This window comes from Oncorhynchus kisutch, linkage group LG28 (assembly GCF_002021735.2).
Source record: "Oncorhynchus kisutch isolate 150728-3 linkage group LG28, Okis_V2, whole genome shotgun sequence".
Taxonomy (NCBI): domain Eukaryota; kingdom Metazoa; phylum Chordata; class Actinopteri; order Salmoniformes; family Salmonidae; genus Oncorhynchus; species Oncorhynchus kisutch.
Genome location: NC_034201.2, coordinates 22,033,149 through 22,051,654, shown reverse-complemented (window position 1 = coordinate 22,051,654; position 18,506 = coordinate 22,033,149). Strand labels below are relative to the sequence as shown.

At 42.9% G+C, this 18,506-nt stretch overlaps 1 protein-coding gene across 3 annotated transcripts in view; it reads left to right on the top strand.

Annotated features, from left to right (window-relative positions):
• Positions 1-54: 54 nt before the first annotated feature.
• LOC109872934 (vacuole membrane protein 1) overlaps positions 55-18,506 on the top strand; it is a 129,943-nt gene continuing 111,491 nt past the window's right edge. Inside the window, exons 1-3 of one of the 3 annotated variants that reach the window (XM_020464362.2) lie at positions 55-181; positions 9,042-9,151; positions 9,388-9,523. In XM_020464362.2, the coding sequence (XP_020319951.1) occupies positions 9,073-9,151; positions 9,388-9,523 (215 nt within the window). In that variant the 5' untranslated portion in view covers positions 55-181; positions 9,042-9,072. Of the gene's footprint in view, positions 182-6,781; positions 6,910-7,210; positions 7,340-9,041; positions 9,152-9,387; positions 9,524-18,506 lie in introns of those variants that run through there. The other 2 variants (XM_020464360.2, XM_020464361.2) reach the window with 2 other exon arrangements.

The window sequence follows — 18,506 nt, the reverse complement described above, 5'->3', positions numbered from 1 at the left end:
TGGCTAGAATGGTCCCACCTGATCTGGCTTCCATCTTTAAAGGACATGTCTTTCCCTTGTTAGAGAGGTCACTCGACCATCTTGTCAATATAATAAATAATCTTTGATCAAATAAAATACAGGTCTGTTTCCTGTGCGTCAGGCTGCGGCTTTTGACAGTTCGAGAGTGAAAAAGGAGAAGGTAAGGAGACTATTTGTTCGGTTGATGTCTGTTCATTGTCGTGGTGTGTTTATAACAGTAGTAGCATAACATTAGGCCAAATAGTCTATCCACATTTGACATTAGGCTATCCTCTATCAGCATGTATTTGTAAAATGCTAGTTTACTGACGCGTGCCAGGTTTTGTCAAGCATATAATAAGGTTGATCATATTGCTATAACCTAATAATATTTTATTTTGAGCCTCTGTAATTTTGACCGAGTCCTTGATGAATGAAAATGGTCTAGTGTCTGGTGAAAAACATGCTTTCGTAACAGTAGGATCTGATTAATTAATGCCATCGTGTATGAATGAAGCTAGGTTAGTGTGAATTAAAGGTGATGTGGATTTGATGGTTTGGGGAAAACAAAACAAACGAATCTATTCTATTGCATATTTGTTATTCTCTATAATCCACCATGCATCTACTTACTGGTCTGTTTTGTTCAGGGTCAATTTGTTAATTTCTTGACTTTTCCTTGAGGATCTTTTGCTGGATATCTGAATCATTTATTCTCTAGAGGTGCTAGCTGCCAAATAAAAAGTGATCTATGGTGCGATTGAGGCTATAAAAATGTACTCTTTAAAAAGGAGTAGCAACTCCTGTCTTGACAGAATGTTGGGTTATAGCTTGAGAGCAAGGTCACATTCTCGGTGCTTTGAAAAAACGTTTATCAAGCTTCAGTCATACAACAGGTCATTGATATTGTCACACATTAGTTTTATTTTTGTCCTTCTGTACAGAGATTGTCTGACAGCTGCTCTCAATTCAGAGTTACATTCAATAGCTTTAGAGCTCAATGGGTGTCATGTTTTTACAAAGTTAACATTTGTCATTGATTTAGATTATGGATGTAGGCCTATTACAATAGCATGCAATACATTAGTATTGCATTATAATGCAATTGTAGAAACCCCCTGCCTTATCACTTATTGGGTGCCTCACTCCTACAGGACTTCCCTTTAGTCATTATATGGTTCATTTGTTAATGTAACGTTTTGTTTAATATAGATTTATTAAGTGAGAAGTAAGCTTTGGTCTGAAGCTGAAAAATAAAATCCACATGAGCATCAAAATGCCTACGTCATCTGCCAAGGTTTTCCAGCACACAGCTTTTACATACTACAGTAGCTGTTTAGGATTAAAATCTTCACAAACAGCCTACTTCATACTTAGAGATGCTGCTCCCACAATGTGATTTGTACTGCATACAAGGTAAAGTATTGGATTCTTTACAGAATACACTAAGATATTATCCCTTTCCATGCTCTCTTTAATTATATGAAAGCAAACTTAGTTTTTATACTTACAAGACCACCGGCTTGATTGAGTGAACTGGTTTGTCTTGTAGTAATGTGGTGCCTCCCTGTATTTCCTTAAACCTTTATTTTAGCTATACATGTCATTGTGAAAAATGATATATTTCGGAATTCCATTTGTCAACATAACAGGTGTTGGACACAGTCACTCAGATCTATAGAGCTTGTCTGTGTTCCCGATTTCTGTAACCGTTAGCTTACCCGTGTCCAATTTAAATAAGCTTAGAACCACTTGTTTTGCAAACAGTCCTGATTTATCAATTTCTGTGCTGATCAATGGACAGTTCATTACATATTCATTTGACAGAGGTTGTCTAAAGTTGTGTTTGTATTTATTTTTGCAATAAAGATGGTGACGCTACAATAATATACATGTACAATAGGCTGGGCATGGAAGTGAGTGCACCCATAACCACCAGGACCAGCAGACCCACCGCTCACAGCCTGGAACTACCCATAACCAGCAGGACCAGCAGACACACCGCTCACAGCCTGAAACTACCCATAACCACCAGGACCAGCAGACACACCGCTCACAGCCTGAAACTACCCATAACCACCAGGACCAGCAGACACACCGCTCACAGCCTGAAACTACCCATAACCAGCAGACACACCGCTCACAGCCTGGAACTACCCATAACCAGCAGGACCAGCAGACACACCGCTCACAGCCTGAAACTACCCATAACCAGCAGGACCAGCAGACACACCGCTCACAGCCTGAAACTACCCATAACCACCAGGACCAGCAGACACACCGCTCACAGCCTGAAACTACCCATAACCACCAGGACCAGCAGACATACCGCTCACAGCCTGAAACTACCCATAACCACCAGGACCAGCAGACACACCGCTCACAGCCTGAAACTACCCATAACCACCAGGACCAGCAGAGATACGGCTCACAGCCTGAAACTACCCAGGACCAGCAGACACACCGCTCACAGCCTGGAACTACCCATAACCACCAGGACCAGCAGACACACCGCTCACAGCCTGAAACTACCCATAACCACCAGGACCAGCAGACACACCGCTCACAGCCTGAAACTACCCATAACCACCAGGACCAGCAGACACACCGCTCACAGCCTGAAACCAAAACACACAACATAAATAACTAAACACAAAACATACAATAATCACATTCCCATCCTCCCCCCTGATTGGATAACCTCAAACATGTATGTATGTATGTATGTATGTGTGTATATAGAGGTTGAGGTTATCCTCAAATAATATATATATGTATGTATGTGTGTATATAGAGGTTGAGGTTATCCTCAAATAATATATATATATAATATATACACACAACCTTCTGACAGCCACAGATCAACCCATCTTTCCCAGAAAATCATCATTCTACCATTTTTCTCTTGCAATTACATTCCTCCATTCTACCATGGCGTCTCACTAGGGGGCTTGAACCTTCCCATCTGCAACATTGCCCCTGGACCTTCAAATCCCCCAACAATACAGTTTGCAGAGCCAATATAATTGATTTATTTAGCTAGACAAGTCAGTTAAGAACATATTCTTATTTACAAAGACGGCCTAGGAACATTGGGTTAGAACAGGGATTCGATCTGGTTACTGGCCCAACGCTCTAACCACTAGGCTACCTGCTGGTTACTGGCCCAACGCTCTAACCACTGGGCTAGCTGCTGGTTACTGGCCCAACGCTCTAACCACTGGGCTACCTGCTGGTTACTGGCCCAACGCTCTAACCACGGGGCTAGCTGCTGGTTACTGGCCCAACGCTCTAACCACGGGGCTAGCTGCTGGTTACTGGCCCAACGCTCTAACCACTGGGCTACCTGCTGGTTACTGGCCCAACGCTCTAACCACTGGGCTAGCTGCTGGTTACTGGCCCAACGCTCTAACCACTAGGCTACCTGCTGGTTACTGGCCCAACGCTCTAACCACGGGGCTAGCTGCTGGTTACTGGCCCAACGCTCTAACCACGGGGCTAGCTGCTGGTTACTGGCCCAACGCTCTAACCACTGGGCTACCTGCCGCCTGTATTATGACAACCATTCCTGGACCTGACTCCAAAAACCTGGCACCGATGGACAGTACCAAAAGAGATGCCCTAATGAGTCGGTTTCCACATGGCAGTCTGCACAGGTCTGACTGTCCAATGCCCCACATAATGAGCATTCTTTTTGTAGCAAGAATTTAATATAATCAATTTAATTGAAAGTAACAGACTGATGTGTTAATTGTGGTTTTGTATAGCAGTTCATGAAAATCTGTTCCTAACTATCTTGAATTGTATGCGGTTGTCAACCCTCTTGACTGCAAGTGAAACTGATACATTTTAACAATTTAGAATGGAAGCTATTTCTGATTTTTAATTGGTGGCAGACAAAATAACTAATTCCTTTCATTTAAGTAATTTCTTCTTCCATTTTTGTGGCAAGAGGTGCAATGAGTTGGTTATAATTTTTTATAGAGAATACATCTCAATGCAATTTGATTAATTGCTTGTGTGACAATTTTACCATTGTTGTTTGCAATGTCATTCATAAACATGAAATACACTTCCTTATACATTCTCTCCAATAAAAGTGGTGTATCCTCTATCAGTACATTGGAGTTTAAACATTATTTGTAGTAAATGTTCTTCCTCTTCTGGAGGAAGAGTGGGCTACAAATTGGAATTGTAGCCCACTCAGTATGGCTTTATTTAAAAAGACAGGGTTTTATTGTCAATTCACCAGAAATTTATCGTTTTAATCTGTATAACAGCAAAGAGGCCCGTTTTAAACATTAGATGTGTCCTACTGGAAAACCAGTTACTAGATACAGTTTTGGCATTGAACCTTTTAAGTCAGTTAAGAACAAATTCTTATTTACAATGATGGCCTAGGAACAGCGGGTTAACTGCCTTGTTCAGGGGCAGAACAACAGATTTTTACCTTGTCAGCTCGGGGATTCGATCTAGCAACCTTTCGGTTACTGGACCAACACTAACCACTAGGCTACCTGCCGCCCCAGGGATAATAGAAGCTTTAATATAGGTTTAATGCCTTGATATGTAATACTTTTAGCCCTCTACACTTATATTCATTATATAAATATACCCTTTTAACTTTCTGTTTTTATTACAAATAAAATATTGTTTGCTCATGTGACTTACAAAAATATTTTCCTGGAGTGGGTAGAGCCATGAATAGATATGTAAACTGCGATATCATTAGAGAATTAATCAGTGTAATTTACTCAGATGGACAGGTTTCCCTTTCCATGGTTTCAAGATCCTATCAAAATGTATATTTGCAAGATCATTAAATTTATGGGGTTGGTCCCCCTTTGCTGCTATAACAGCCTCCACTCTTCTGGCAAGGTTTTTCACTAGATCTTGGAACATTCCTGCGGGTACTTGCATCCATTCAGCCACAAGAGCATTAGTGAGGTCAGGCACTGATGTTCGGCGATTAGGCCTGGCTCGCAGTCGGCGTTCCAATTCATCCCAAAAGGTGTTTGATGGGGTTGAGGTCAGGGCTCTGTGCAGGCCAGTCAAGTTCTTCCACACATCTCAACAAACCATTTTTGTATGGCCTCGCCTTGTGTACGGGGGCATTGTCATGCTGAAACAGGAAAGGGCCTTCCCTAATCTGTTGCCACAAAGTTGGAAGCACAGAATCATCTAGAATGTCATTAGATGCTGTAGCTTTAATATTTCCCTTCACTGGAACTAAGGAGCCTAGCCAGAAGCATGGAAAACAGCCTCAGACCATTATTCCTCTTCCACCAAACTTTACAGTTGGTACTATACATTGGGGTAGGTAGTGTTCTCTTGGCATCCGCGAAACCCAGATTTGTCAATCGGACTGCCAGATGGTGAAGCGTGATTCATCACTCGAGAGAACGCGTTTCCAATGGCGGCACACTTTACACCACTCCAGCCAATGCTTGGCGGTGCACATGGTGATCTTAGGCTTGTGTGCGGCTGCTCGGCCATGGAAACCCATTTCATGATGCTCCCGATAAACAGTTATTGTGCTGACGTTGTCTTCAGAGGCAGGTTGGAACTTGGTAGTGAGTGTTGTAACCTAGGACAGATGATTGTTACGTGCTCATGCGCTTCAGCCCTCAGCAGTCCCGTTCTGTGTGTGAAGTGGCCTACCACGTCGCAGCTGAGCCGTTGTTGCTCCTAGACGTTTCCACTTCACAATAACAGCACTTACAGTTGACTGGGGCAGCTCTAGCAGGTCAGAAATTTGATATGTTGGAAAGGTGGCATCCTATGACAGTGCCACATTTAAAGTCACTCAGTGCTTCAGTAAGGCCATTCTACTGCCAATGTTTGTCAACGGAGATTGTATGGTTGTGTGCTCAATTTTATACACCTGTCAGCAACAGGTGTGGCTGAAATAGCCGAATCCACTAAGACCTCTCCATCACGGTTGACAACTCCAGTGTCAGCCTCCCAGAATGCAAAAAGCCTTAGCGGGACCCTGGACAACACCCTGTCGTTCTCTGCAAACATCAAAGCAGTGACCTGCTCTTGCAGGTTCATGCTCTACAACATCCGTAGAGTACGACCCTACCTCACTCACTAATCCAGGCACTTGTCCTCTCCCGTCTATATTACTGCAACTCGCTGTTGGCTGGGCTCCCCGCTTGTGCCATTAAACCCCTGCAACTTATCCAGAATGCAGTAGCCCATCTGGTTTTCAACCTTCCCAAGTTCTCTCATGTCACCCCAATCCTCCACTGACTTCCAGTTGAAGCTCACATCCACTACAAGACCATGGTGCTTACCTACAGAACAGCAAGAGGAACTACCCTTCCCTACCGTCAGGCTATGCTCAAACCCTACACCCCAACCCGAGCACTCCGTCCTGCCACCTCAGGTCTCTTGGTCCTCCCACGCCCATGGGAGGGCAGCTCCCACTCAGCCCAGTCCAAGCTCTTCTCTGTCCTGGCACCCCAACGGTGGAACCAGATTCCACCTGAAGCTAGGACAGGAGTCCCTGCCCATCTTTCCGAAAACCCTGCCTCTTCCAACAGTATCTTAAATAATCTTACTACTATCTTACTACTAATCTTCCCTACTAAAAAAATATATATATATATATATTTTTTTTAAACTAAATTGTACTTGTGTTCCAGGAAAGTGATCTGAATATATTTTTGGAGCATTAAATTAGTTTAACTCTTGGGGTAGTTACTGCAAATGGTGAAATGTCTAATTTACTTGCCACCAACCCCTCCGCGGCCCCCGACTATCCTTCTAGTGCGTTATCCCTTTCTGTGCCCCCACCACACCCCGCACTAGACTATAGTCGTGTAGGTTGTATAATTATATTGCCACCGGAGCTTGAAACGGTGGTTTTTGGCATATTGCTATCACTCAAGACATCTCAGTATGGTAAGTTGCTCTGCCTGCCTCGAACATTGTGCATTACTTGTTGCGTACCAAGAGATTCATATGACTTTTTGGTACTGTTGATAGGCTACTTTAAAAACCAGTGCACACTGCGTGGAGAGGGAGTGATGCTAGAACTGCTTGTCAAAAATAAATCCCATTTAATTCGACGCGATTGTTTAACATGTTACTTTAATTATAATTTATCCCCTGGTGAAGTTTCACAACCATAGTTTTGCTTTCGAAGCGTAACGGCACAAGTGGGTTCACAATAGGTCTCAAACACGCAGTCTGTTTATTGAAGGAAGTTATTGCGCAATCGAGTCCTTGGCTCTGGCGGATTTTGTGCGCGCTGCTGGATCTAGGACACGCGCTGTTTTGTTCTTTTCAGGCTTCAGCCTTGAATTTGCGGATTGTGATATCAACATTACAGGTAAATCAAAGATTCCGCTCTTTAAATGATGAAGCGTAGTGGGGGTTTCAACTCCCGTGTACTGACAAGCTGTGATGCTACTTATTTGTCAACTTCTTGCACCAAGTTACGTCACACAGCCAAACAACAGTCTTGTTGACGCACAAGAGTAGACAAGACAATATATTAAAGGGTCAATCCAGAGTTCAAACAATAACAAAAAGGTACACCCTGCCTCTTGTTTTGGTAAACAGCTGAGGGATGGGGCTTGAGAAATATGAATACTCAAATTCCTAGAGCTGTGGCTGCAAGGACTGACCATCCATGAGATCAAAATTGTAATGTTAACCATGTTTTGAAGCTATACAGTGTTTGTTTACATTGTTTACAAACATTGGAGTAAATCAAGCTTATTTTGTGTGATCTTATGGGGTATGACATTAACTCATGAAACATTTATAAAAGTTATTTTCTTCAAGAATCAATGGCTATTAATTTAACTGACCAAAAATGTATGTAGCAATTCCAGATTGGCCCTTTAAAGGTGCTTGACTAGCTCTGCAATGCAGCTGGTTTTGATGCGTGATGCTTATTGCTCTCCTTTTTGAATAGCTGTCAATACACCGTATATCCAAGCTGTTTTGTCTCAGCCAAAGTGACTTCTCTCACAGAAAACATTCATGGTATGATTAGAGGCAGCATTTGAAGTTGATATGGGGCATCCAATACCTTTACTCCCCCTAAACTTTACATGACTGTCTTAACTGCTAGGTGTAGGAACCAGTCTGTGTATTTGTGCTTGTGTTGCACCAACACTCGGACACTGCATTATTGAGCATGTAGGTGTAGTAGGCTATTATCTCCTACTACACTGAATATTATAGCCTAAACTCAACACTGACTGAGTGATGATTTTAATGCTACAGTATTTTCAGCCCAATAAATAACATTTTCCCATGCATCTTTTCTATCCCAGTATTTGTATTAGAAGGAACAGGTAACTTTTTGTAAAACATCTGTTTGGCTACATTTTTGTAGGGTTGATTGTAAATAACTTGCTCATTCACTTACTAGGAGGTTTGAATGAGCAGTGATGAACGTCTGCATTTAGACCTATGAGCCACCCTATACCGTTCAGTAGTAGGTTGTCGCTGTCCATGTGTGTTCCAGAGGCTCGCAGCTATTATTTCTCACAACAAAAACAACCCTACTCGGGCCTCAGTCAGCATGTGTCCATAGAATTCCTATCTATAATAGAAAAGAGCCATCATGGGCCCCTGTAAAATCCAACGCTGTTCCTTGTCTGCAGTCTGTCAGCCCAGTTAATGTGTACATTTGTAAACTGAATACAGGGGCCCTCCTGTAGCAGAGCCAAGGGTGCTGGATAGAGGGATTATCAGGCTGTGTGACACTGACACTTCCACCAGAGCTGAGCAGCCTGCGTGCCTGTATGTCAGAGTCCCAACTCTCAGCTCTAAGCTGTCTCTCACACACTGTTCTGTGTCCTGCAGATTAGTGGTAACCCGATAAAGCCCTATGTATGACCTAATGATACCATCACCTTCTGCACTCTGATCATCACTCCGCCATGACTAGACCTGCCAACACTACACAGTCTGTCCCATATCTTGCTGCACTTTGCTCAACACTCAGTCGGGACCGACAGTCCCCTAGGCCTGCTCTAACCAGTCTGTCCTCTCTGGTTTTTGTCATTCCTCTTCAGGTGTCCCCCGGTCCAACCACTACTCAATGAGATGGCAAACAATGGGGCAGACTGCGAGCTACCTCAGAGGCGCCTATCAGCCAGAGAAAAGCACAACGGGCAGTCTGCAGGTAGGGACCGCTGAATGAACCACAAAATGACCATGACCAGTTAATGAAGTTAATGATTGTTATTGTTGACGTAACATACGGTGATGTAGGCCAAAGTATTTGTTCACCCTGACTGAAGAAAATAAAAACAAGCACAGTATCATTTGAGTTGATTTAAGCTACAGCCTAGTAGTTCACATTGACTGACATGTCTTTAGAGGTGGTAAAGGTAAAACCCACTGTGTGTGTTTTTGAAGACTCCTTGTCGCTGAGTGAGAGGAAGCAGAGGGACCGCGAGGAGCGTGTGTCTCTGGTGTTATGGAAGAAACCGCTCGTCACGCTACACTACTTCCTGCGGGAGCTGCTCACAACCCTGAAGGACTGGATGTGGAGGTGAGACACACACTTCAGTCCTCATGTCCTCCATCTTGGAAATGTTGAATATAAAAAGTGTTGACAACAAAGTGTTAAAATATAAAGTATTTCTGTTTCTCAGTGTGGAAACAGGTTATGTATTCATGAATCTCCCCAATACTGGGATCCATTGCACTATGACAGACTAAGCAAGTATACAGTCGAGCTGGTGGTGTGGAATAAGACAAAGGTCTGAGCCCACACACACACTCCCTACCGCTGTGGCCATGTTATGGCAGCCCAGCCACAGACCGACGTGGAGGCAGCAGGGTCAGAGTCTACAGTAGAAGATATAGGCTCTTTCTCAATTAGTCTTTCCTCTATTCCTCGCGGCCTCTGTCCTCACCTCCTTCTCTAACTGCATTGGGGGAGAAGAGCCAATGTCCCTCCCTTCGGACCTTCTCCTTCAAAGTGTTTTGAGAAGGATGCGAGGAGAAAGGACGTGCAGACAGGAGACCTTGAAAGTCTACCTGCTGCCCTCCCGGCTCGCTCCCCTGTAATTCATCCTGTGTGCCTGGCTCTACAGTCAGACCAAACACAGGACCATTTATTAAAACAACTACTTAAGCAGGGAGTCGTTTTTGCCATTAATCTTCATTGATGTTGCTATGAAGGATGCTAATTAGATGCACTGCCCAAATTATATTTTTACCAGCCCAGTTTAAAAAGTGTTTATAAAAATGGTATTATGTGTTCAGTTGAATAATACTCCCACACACTCCGTATCATTGCAGGCTCAATGTTGATGGTAATATAGAACCGGTTTAATAACCTTGTCTCAAGGGTGATCCCCATGATGTTTTCCCTGTTTTTAGTCACCTAATTGTCTGTTGACATGTACACGATGACATGAAGTCAATGTGCACATTGAGCCTCTTGTGGTTGTGCATGAGGACATAATGTTTATTTTCTAAATGACAAGAGGATGTGGTAAACCACAAGACAAGTAGCTTGCTGCCAGAGTAAGAGGCTGCTTAGTTCACGATAGCACAAGTTGTTTTCATAGCAAGTGGACTGCATGGGCTCCTGAATGGCGCAGCGGTCTAAGGTACTGCCTCTCAGTGCTTGAGGCGTCACTACAGACACCCTGGTTCGATTCCAGACTGTATCACACCCGGCCGTGATTGTGAGTCCCATAGGGCGGTGCACAATTGGCCCAGCATCGTTTGGGTTTGGCCGGTGTAGGCCATCATTGTAAATAAGATTTTGTTCTTATTTGACTTGCCTAGTTAAATAAAATGTAAATGGTGAGAGAGAAGTGAATATATATATATATATATATATAAAATATAAAACGGCTAGTGTGATAAGTTATAGCACAGATAATTATTTGTAGTATCAAAAGCTTTATAAGCAGACATGAAGTTAGTGTTAGGGTTGAGCTAACATGTTGACATGAAGCTAGGTGTAGGAATATGGTTAGGGTTGAGCTAACATGTGGACATGAAGCTAGGTGTAGGATTATGGTTAGGGTCGAGCTAACATGTGGACATGAAGTTAGTGTTAGGGTAATGGTTAGGGTCGAGCTAACATGTGGACATGAAGCTAGGTGTAGGATTATGGTTAGGGTCGAGCTAACATGTGGACATGAAGCTAGGTGTAGGATTATGGTTAGGGTCGAGCTAACATGTGGACATGAAGTTAGTGTTAGGGTAATGGTTAGGGTCGAGCTAACATGTGGACATGAAGCTAGGTGTAGGATTATGGTTAGGGTCGAGCTAACATGTGGACATGAAGTTAGTGTTAGGGTAATGGTTAGGGTTGAGCTAACATGTGGACATGAAGCTAGTGTTAGGGTAATGGTTAGGGTTGAGCTAACATGTGGACATGAAGCTAGGTGTAGGAATATGGTTAGGGTTGAGTCTGCATGTTGACATGAACTCAGGGCTACTGTTAAGGTTTGCTTTATAATCTCATATCTGATTGAATTGACTTTCAAATTATTAACAGAAAACCCTCAATAGGGTCAAAAGTAGTGCACTATGTAGAGAATAAGGTGCCATTTGGAAAGCAAATGGCACCTTCCTGCAATGCAGGAAATTTAACTTGTGAATTTCCACTTTGAAATTTCAGACTTCATTCTTTTTATTAATCAACCCCTACAAAAAAGCCATTATCCACATTTCATGTTGCTGCAGGATTATTTTCCTGCTGTAGCAAACTGTCTCAAATTAAGATATCTGTAATATCCTGTGACACAGATTAATAAGTGGGTGAAGACAGGAGGGGAAGTGAGTGTGTAAGTCCTTTAATAAGGTTACCAAGGATCAGGGCCTTAAGTCCTCCAACAGCCCTCAGCCTCAGATGCCCACTTAAACACATTGGGATGGGATCAGGGGGGGGGAAGCTGTTTAGAAGCCTCTTGGACCTAGACTTGGCTCTCCGGTACCGCTTGCCGTGCGGTAGCAGAGAGAAGTCTATAACATGGGAGGCTGGAGTCTTTGACAATTTTTAGTTCCTTTCTCTGACTCCACCTAGTATATAGGTCCTGGATAGCAGGAAGCTTGGCCCCAGTGATGTAACAAGTGTAAATATTTGTATGAACATAACAAGATTCAACAACTGAGACAAACTGAACAAGTTCCACAGACATGTGACGAACAGAAATGGAATAATGTGTCCCTGAAGAGAAGAGAGAGAGAACAAAGAGGGAGTCAGTATCTGGTGTGGCCACCAGCTGCATTAAGTACTGTAGTGCATCTCCTCCTCATGGACTGCACCAGATTTGACAGTTCTTGCTGTGAGATGTTACCCCTCTCTTCCACCAAGGCACCTGCAAGTTCCTGGACATTTCTGGGGGGAATGGCCCTAGCCCTCACCCTCCGATCCAACAGGTCCCAGACGTGCTCAATGGGATTGAGATCCGGGCTTTTTGCTGGCCATGGCAGAACACTGACATTCCTGTCTTGCAGGAAATCACGCACAGAACGAGCAGTATGGTACCCTTCCTGCAGGCTCATCATGACATGACCCTCCAGCATGACAATGCCAGACAATGATGTCTTCCTTGTAACTCACAGCGTTGAGATTGCCTGCAATGACAACAAGCTCAGTCCGATGATGCCGTGACACACCGCCCCAGACCATGACGGACCCTCCACCTCCAAACCGATCCCTCTCCAGAGTACAGGCCTCGGTGTAATGGTCATTCCTTTGACGATAAGCGCGAATCCGACCATCACCCCTGGTGAGACAAAACCGCGACTCGTCAGTGAAGAGCACTTTTTGCCAGTCCTGTCTGGTCCAGCGACGGTGGGTTTGTGCCCATAGGCGACATTGTTGCCGGTGATGTCTGGCGAGGACCTGCCTTACAACAGGCCTGCAAGCCCTCAGTCCAGCCTCATTCAGCCTATTGCGGAGAGTCTGAGCACTGATGGAGGGATTGTGCGTTCCTGGTGTAACTCAGGCAGTTGTTGTTGCCATCCTGTACCTGTCCCGCAGGCCATGTTCTGTTATAATCTCCACCCGGCACAGCCAGAAGAGGACTGGCCACCCCACATATGCTCTCTCTAATTCTCTCTTTCTTTCTTTCTCTCGGAGGACCTGAGCCCTAGGACCATGCCCCAGGACTACCTGACATGACTCCTTGCTGTCCCCAGTCCATCTGACCGTGCTGCTGCTCCAGTTTCAACTGTTCTGCCTTATTATTATACGACCATGCTGGTCATTTATGAACATTTGAACATCTTGGCCATGTTCTGTTATAATCTCCACCCGGCACAGCCAGAAGAAGACTGGCCACCCCACATAGCCTGGTTCCTCTCTAGGTTTCTTCCTAGGTTTTGGCCTTTCTAGGGAGTTTTTCCTAGCCACCGTGCTTCTACACCTGCATTGCTTGCTGTTTGGGGTTTTAGGCTGGGTTTCTGTACAGCACTTTGAGATATCAGCTGATGTACGAAGGGCTATATAAATAAATTTGATTTGATTTTGATGTTCGGATGTACCGATCCTGTGCAGGTGTTGTTACATGTGGTCTGCCACTGCGAGGACGATCAGCTGTCCGTCCTGTCTCCCTGTAATGCTGTCTTAGGCATCTCACAGTACGGACATGACAATTTATTGCCCTGGCCACATCTGCAGTCCTCATGCCTAAGACGCGTTCAAGCAGATGAGCAGGGACCCAGGGCATCTTTCTTTTGGTGTTTTTCCAGAGTCAGTGGAAAGGCCTCTTTAATGTCCTAAGTTTTCATAACTGTGACCTTAATTCATTGCCGACCATCTGTAAGCTGTTAGTGTCTTAACAACCATTCCACAGGTGCATGTGCATTTTTTATGGTTCATGAACAAGCATGGGGCAGTGTTTAAACCCTTTACAATGAAGATCTGTGAATTTGGATTTTTTAAATTTTAAAAATATTTTTACTATTATCTTTGAAAGACAGGGTCCTGAAAAAGGAATGTTTCTTTTTTTGCTGAGTTTATAATCTGCATCCACTTCATGCTCAACCCCAGAGAGACAGACTCCATTGACAGGCTTCCTGCTTTGGAAATCCATACACAAAACATTCCATTCAAAAATCTTAAAGGCACAAAGCACACTTTTCTGCAGACACAAGTCTGCAGTAATAATAAGTAATAATTTAAACACAAGTAATAATTTTAATAAGACCAGCTCTTTTGACTCTTACTGACATCACCTCACCCATGATATTCCTTGTGATTTCAAACAGATCCCCCTGGTAACATTGAGCCAAAACCCTCACTCAGACTATAAAATTATCTAGGGATATCTTAGCTTCCATCACAACTTTACTTCTTTTGTTTCCTTTCTTTTACAGAACTGTAGCCCACTAACTCTCTCATTACCCAACATCAGCTTCAAATAGAAAATATGTTTCCTCCATCTTTTCCACACTTGCTTCAAGGAGCTGTCTTCCTTCCACTCCAAACATTCTGGCACACCCATTTTAAAATGGCAGGTGACCTAGTTACTGAGCTGAAACACCTGCGTCAATTAATCACTTAATTAGCTGGACCTATGGAAAACAAGAAATACTTGATAATGAACACCAGCCTGCAATTGGTTGAAAATTAGGGCACAGGTCTAGAAACTGAAATGTTTGGTAAACCCACATACTGTAGTTAACTATAGAATACTATAGTACGTACTAGTATCCCTCGATCGTGTAGTGCTTACTATAGACTTTTGTAGTATACTGTAGAATACTATACACTGTACTATCCCTTGATCATGATTCATGCGTAGTACTTACTTTTGAAATTTGTAGTATATTGTAGAATTCTACACTACACACTACTATCCCTTGATCATGATTCTTGTGTACCATACTACACACTGTAGTATCCCTTGATCATGTAGTGCTTACTTTAGAATGTTGTAGAATACTATACTACATACCCATTGTAGCATTCCTTGATCACGTAGTGTTTACTTTAGAATTGTCTGATCGATTGGACTGCTAGCTAACTTTTCGCTAGCTTTGTCGATGCTGTTTTGATTTGAACATGCTGTCCTTGTGGAGGTCATGCAGGGGATCTCCTCTGAGTTTCCCTCTCGATCATGTAGTGCTTAGTATAGAACGTTGTAGAATACTCTACTCCATACTGTAGTATCCCTTGATTGATTTTATATGAAAACAATAAAAACACATGTGGATACAATGCATTTAGAAATTTGTCGAGAATAACACGTATTTCCTTTGTGTTCCAAGTTCAAACATGTTACACATTGACAGCTAACCTCCATGAAAATACTATAGTATACTATGGTCTAAATAAATGACTACACTCACTGTATTGTTTTTTCAGACTTTACTGTAGCATACTGCAGTATTAACTGTAGTGTTTTTGCAGTATACTGCACCTCTCTGATTCAGAGGGGTTGGATTAAATGCAGAAGATGCATTCCGTTGTACAACTGACTAGGTATCCCCCTTTCCCTAAAATGTTTTTGCCGACATGACCGTAGGATATTGTAGTAATGCCTGCCGACTATGGTTAGCTAAAATGGCACAACTACTGTTTAATGAGGGGAACACCTCAACCAGAACATAACACACACACACGTTCGTGACAGGCCACCTATTGAGTTGGGTCAACAGTTCTGAGCAATGAGCGGACCAGACAACAGCAAAAATATACATGTTTTATTACAATTGTAACATCTAAACATTAGACAGGTTCTAGGCCGATTGAATGGAAACCGTACAGAAGCAGATAAAGAGCAAGCAAAGTATTAAAGCTTCGAGGAATAGGTTTGCTTGTTTGACACAGATAACACATTAACAAGAGTACACCAAAATGACTTACCTCCACTAAATGTTACCTCCACTAGATAGCTTTCTGAAATACATCAGTGCTTTCAGAGAATCAGCTGACCAAGTTCACAAGATGACAAACCATACTGCACTTCTGATGGTAGAAAACAAACAGTTAACCACTTCATTTACATAATCAATAGATATTTCTGAAATACTACTTTACTTATTGGAGGGCGCTGCCAATAAACTGCCACCTCCACTTCGGTGTTTAAATTCCCAAAGGATGGGACATGTTGCTAATGTGTGCAAAGGGAAAATGAGATGTGCAAGGTGTGGTGGGGATCATGAGTACGGAAAATGTGGACCTGATACCAAAGTTAAGTGTTGCAACTGTGATGGTGAGCATAGTGTAGCATATGGAAGTAACATATGTGAAGTAACAAAACAAGCCATGGAAACGCAGAGGTACAAGGTAACGAATAATGCATCCTATGCAGAGGCTGTTTGTGAAATGAACAAGCCTTTTGATTGAAATGCTGGCTCCAATACATCAGTGGTGGCTGCGTCTAGGATGACTGTAGCCCATGGCGCCTCAGCCTGGTGCAACGTGATATGCAAGCAATAATGCTTGGTTACAGAGAAATCGCACAGAGAAATTGTAAATCGTATAGACTTGATAGCGTTCTTGTGTTGAGCAATCGATATGGGTCAGAAGAGGAGCAGGACTGCACGAATAATGGAAGTAGGGAAGAATTGCAGCTCAACAATTACTGAACATTACTTAAGCTTCAGTACCATTGATACATCAGATCATAATCTGGATGATGACCAGAATAAGTTTGTGTTATGCTTTTTTATCATCTTTTAATGGAGTACTAGAAGCCTTATTGCAAATGGTCAAGAGTTTAAGAAATATGTGATTGATTTAGAGATTAGAGAGACGTGGCTTAGACCACATGTTGATTTTCTTATTCCTGTTTATTGTTCAGTCAGATCTGACAGAACAGCTGGTCAGGGTGGAGGATGACCTACGTTCATAAAGGAAGGGCTTGCATATCGTAGTATTTCTGTTCCACCTGAATATAAATGTAATGCTTGAAATCTACGGTAGGGCTAGTAATATTAAGCTGTTCAAGTTGTACAATTCTTGTCATGAACTATCTGTCGTGATGTTTGATGAAATATCAGGAGAATTGGGCTCTAGAGAGATGGTGCAGCGACTTTATTACACACAATAGTTTATGGGGATGCACACATACTGTGGCTAATGGTATGATTGTCAAGGACATGATGGAAGCAAGAGCATTAGTATGTCTTAATGATGGATGTGGTACAAGAGTTGATGATGTTAGAGGAGTTACATCCTGCCTGGACCTCACAATGGCTTCTAATGCTGTTGCAGCCATGTGTGAATGGAAGGTAATGGATGATTCTGCTATTTGGAGTGATCATTTCCCAATAGTTTTTGTACCATGACTGGTGATGTCACTATTCCAGACAGGATACCATTCAGAAGATGGTGCTTTCCTAAAGCGGACTTGGAAAAGTTTGGAGAACTTTGTCAAAAGTCTGTTGGATAGTTGTGTTTAGAGATTCCTGTTGATGTTTGTGCTGCCTCTTGTCACTTCTCTAATTTTGAGTGCAGGGAAGTGGGTGAGAAAATAAAGGTGGTTCCTTGGTGGACTGAAGATTGTACTTTGTCTATTCAAGAAATAAATAGGACCTACAGAGTATTACGTAGGACTTTAACTTCTGAGAATCTACTTGATTTCCAAAGGATGAGAGCTTTAGTACGTAGGGTCTTTAAGTCTGTCAAGACAAATGCATGGTCACAGTTCTGCTCTACAATAGGCAGGGGTACTGAGCTGGGGAATGTTGAAGAAGATGACGACTGGAAGAAGCAAGAACACTCGGACTCCAGTTTTGGTTGATGGTGATAATCTGGCTGTATTAGATAAAGAAAAAGATGACATGTTGGGGAAGTCATTTGCTAATGAACATAGTGGGGTTACTTTGAACAAAGTGTACAAGCAACGCAGGCATGCGATTTTAAATGCTCATACTAATGTGTATAAGAAGAGGGATATTGTTGACTTGTCATTGGATGCTGATGTTACATTGCATGAGGTTCGATTAGACCATATAGGCTGTGGATGTGTACAGTGTATTTGGAAAGTACTGATGTTACATTGCATGAGGTTCGATTAGACCATATAGGCTGTGGATGTGTACAGTGTATTTGGAAAGTACTGATGTTACATTGCATGAGGTTCGATTAGCCCTTATAGACTGTGGATGTGTACAGTGTATTTGGAAAGTATTCCGGCCCCTTTACTCCACATTTTGTTATGTTACTGCCTTATTCTAAAATTGATTAAATAGTTGTTCCCCCCTCATCAATCTACACACAGTACCCCACGTTTACATAAATATTCAGAGCCTTTACTCAGTACTTTGTTGAAGCACCTTTGGCAGCGATTACAGCCTGGAGTCTTCTTGGGTATGAAGCTACAAGCTTATATTTGGGGAGTTTCTCCCATTCTTCTCTGGAGATCCACTTAAGTTCTGTCAGGTTGGATGGGGAGCGTTGCTGCACAGCAATTTTCAAGTATCTCCAGAGATGTTCGATAGGGTTCAAGTCCGGGCTCTGACTGTGCCACTCAAGGACATTCAGAGACTTGTCCCGAAGCCACTCCTGCATTGTCTTGCTTAGGGTCGTTGTCCTGTTGGATGGTGAACCT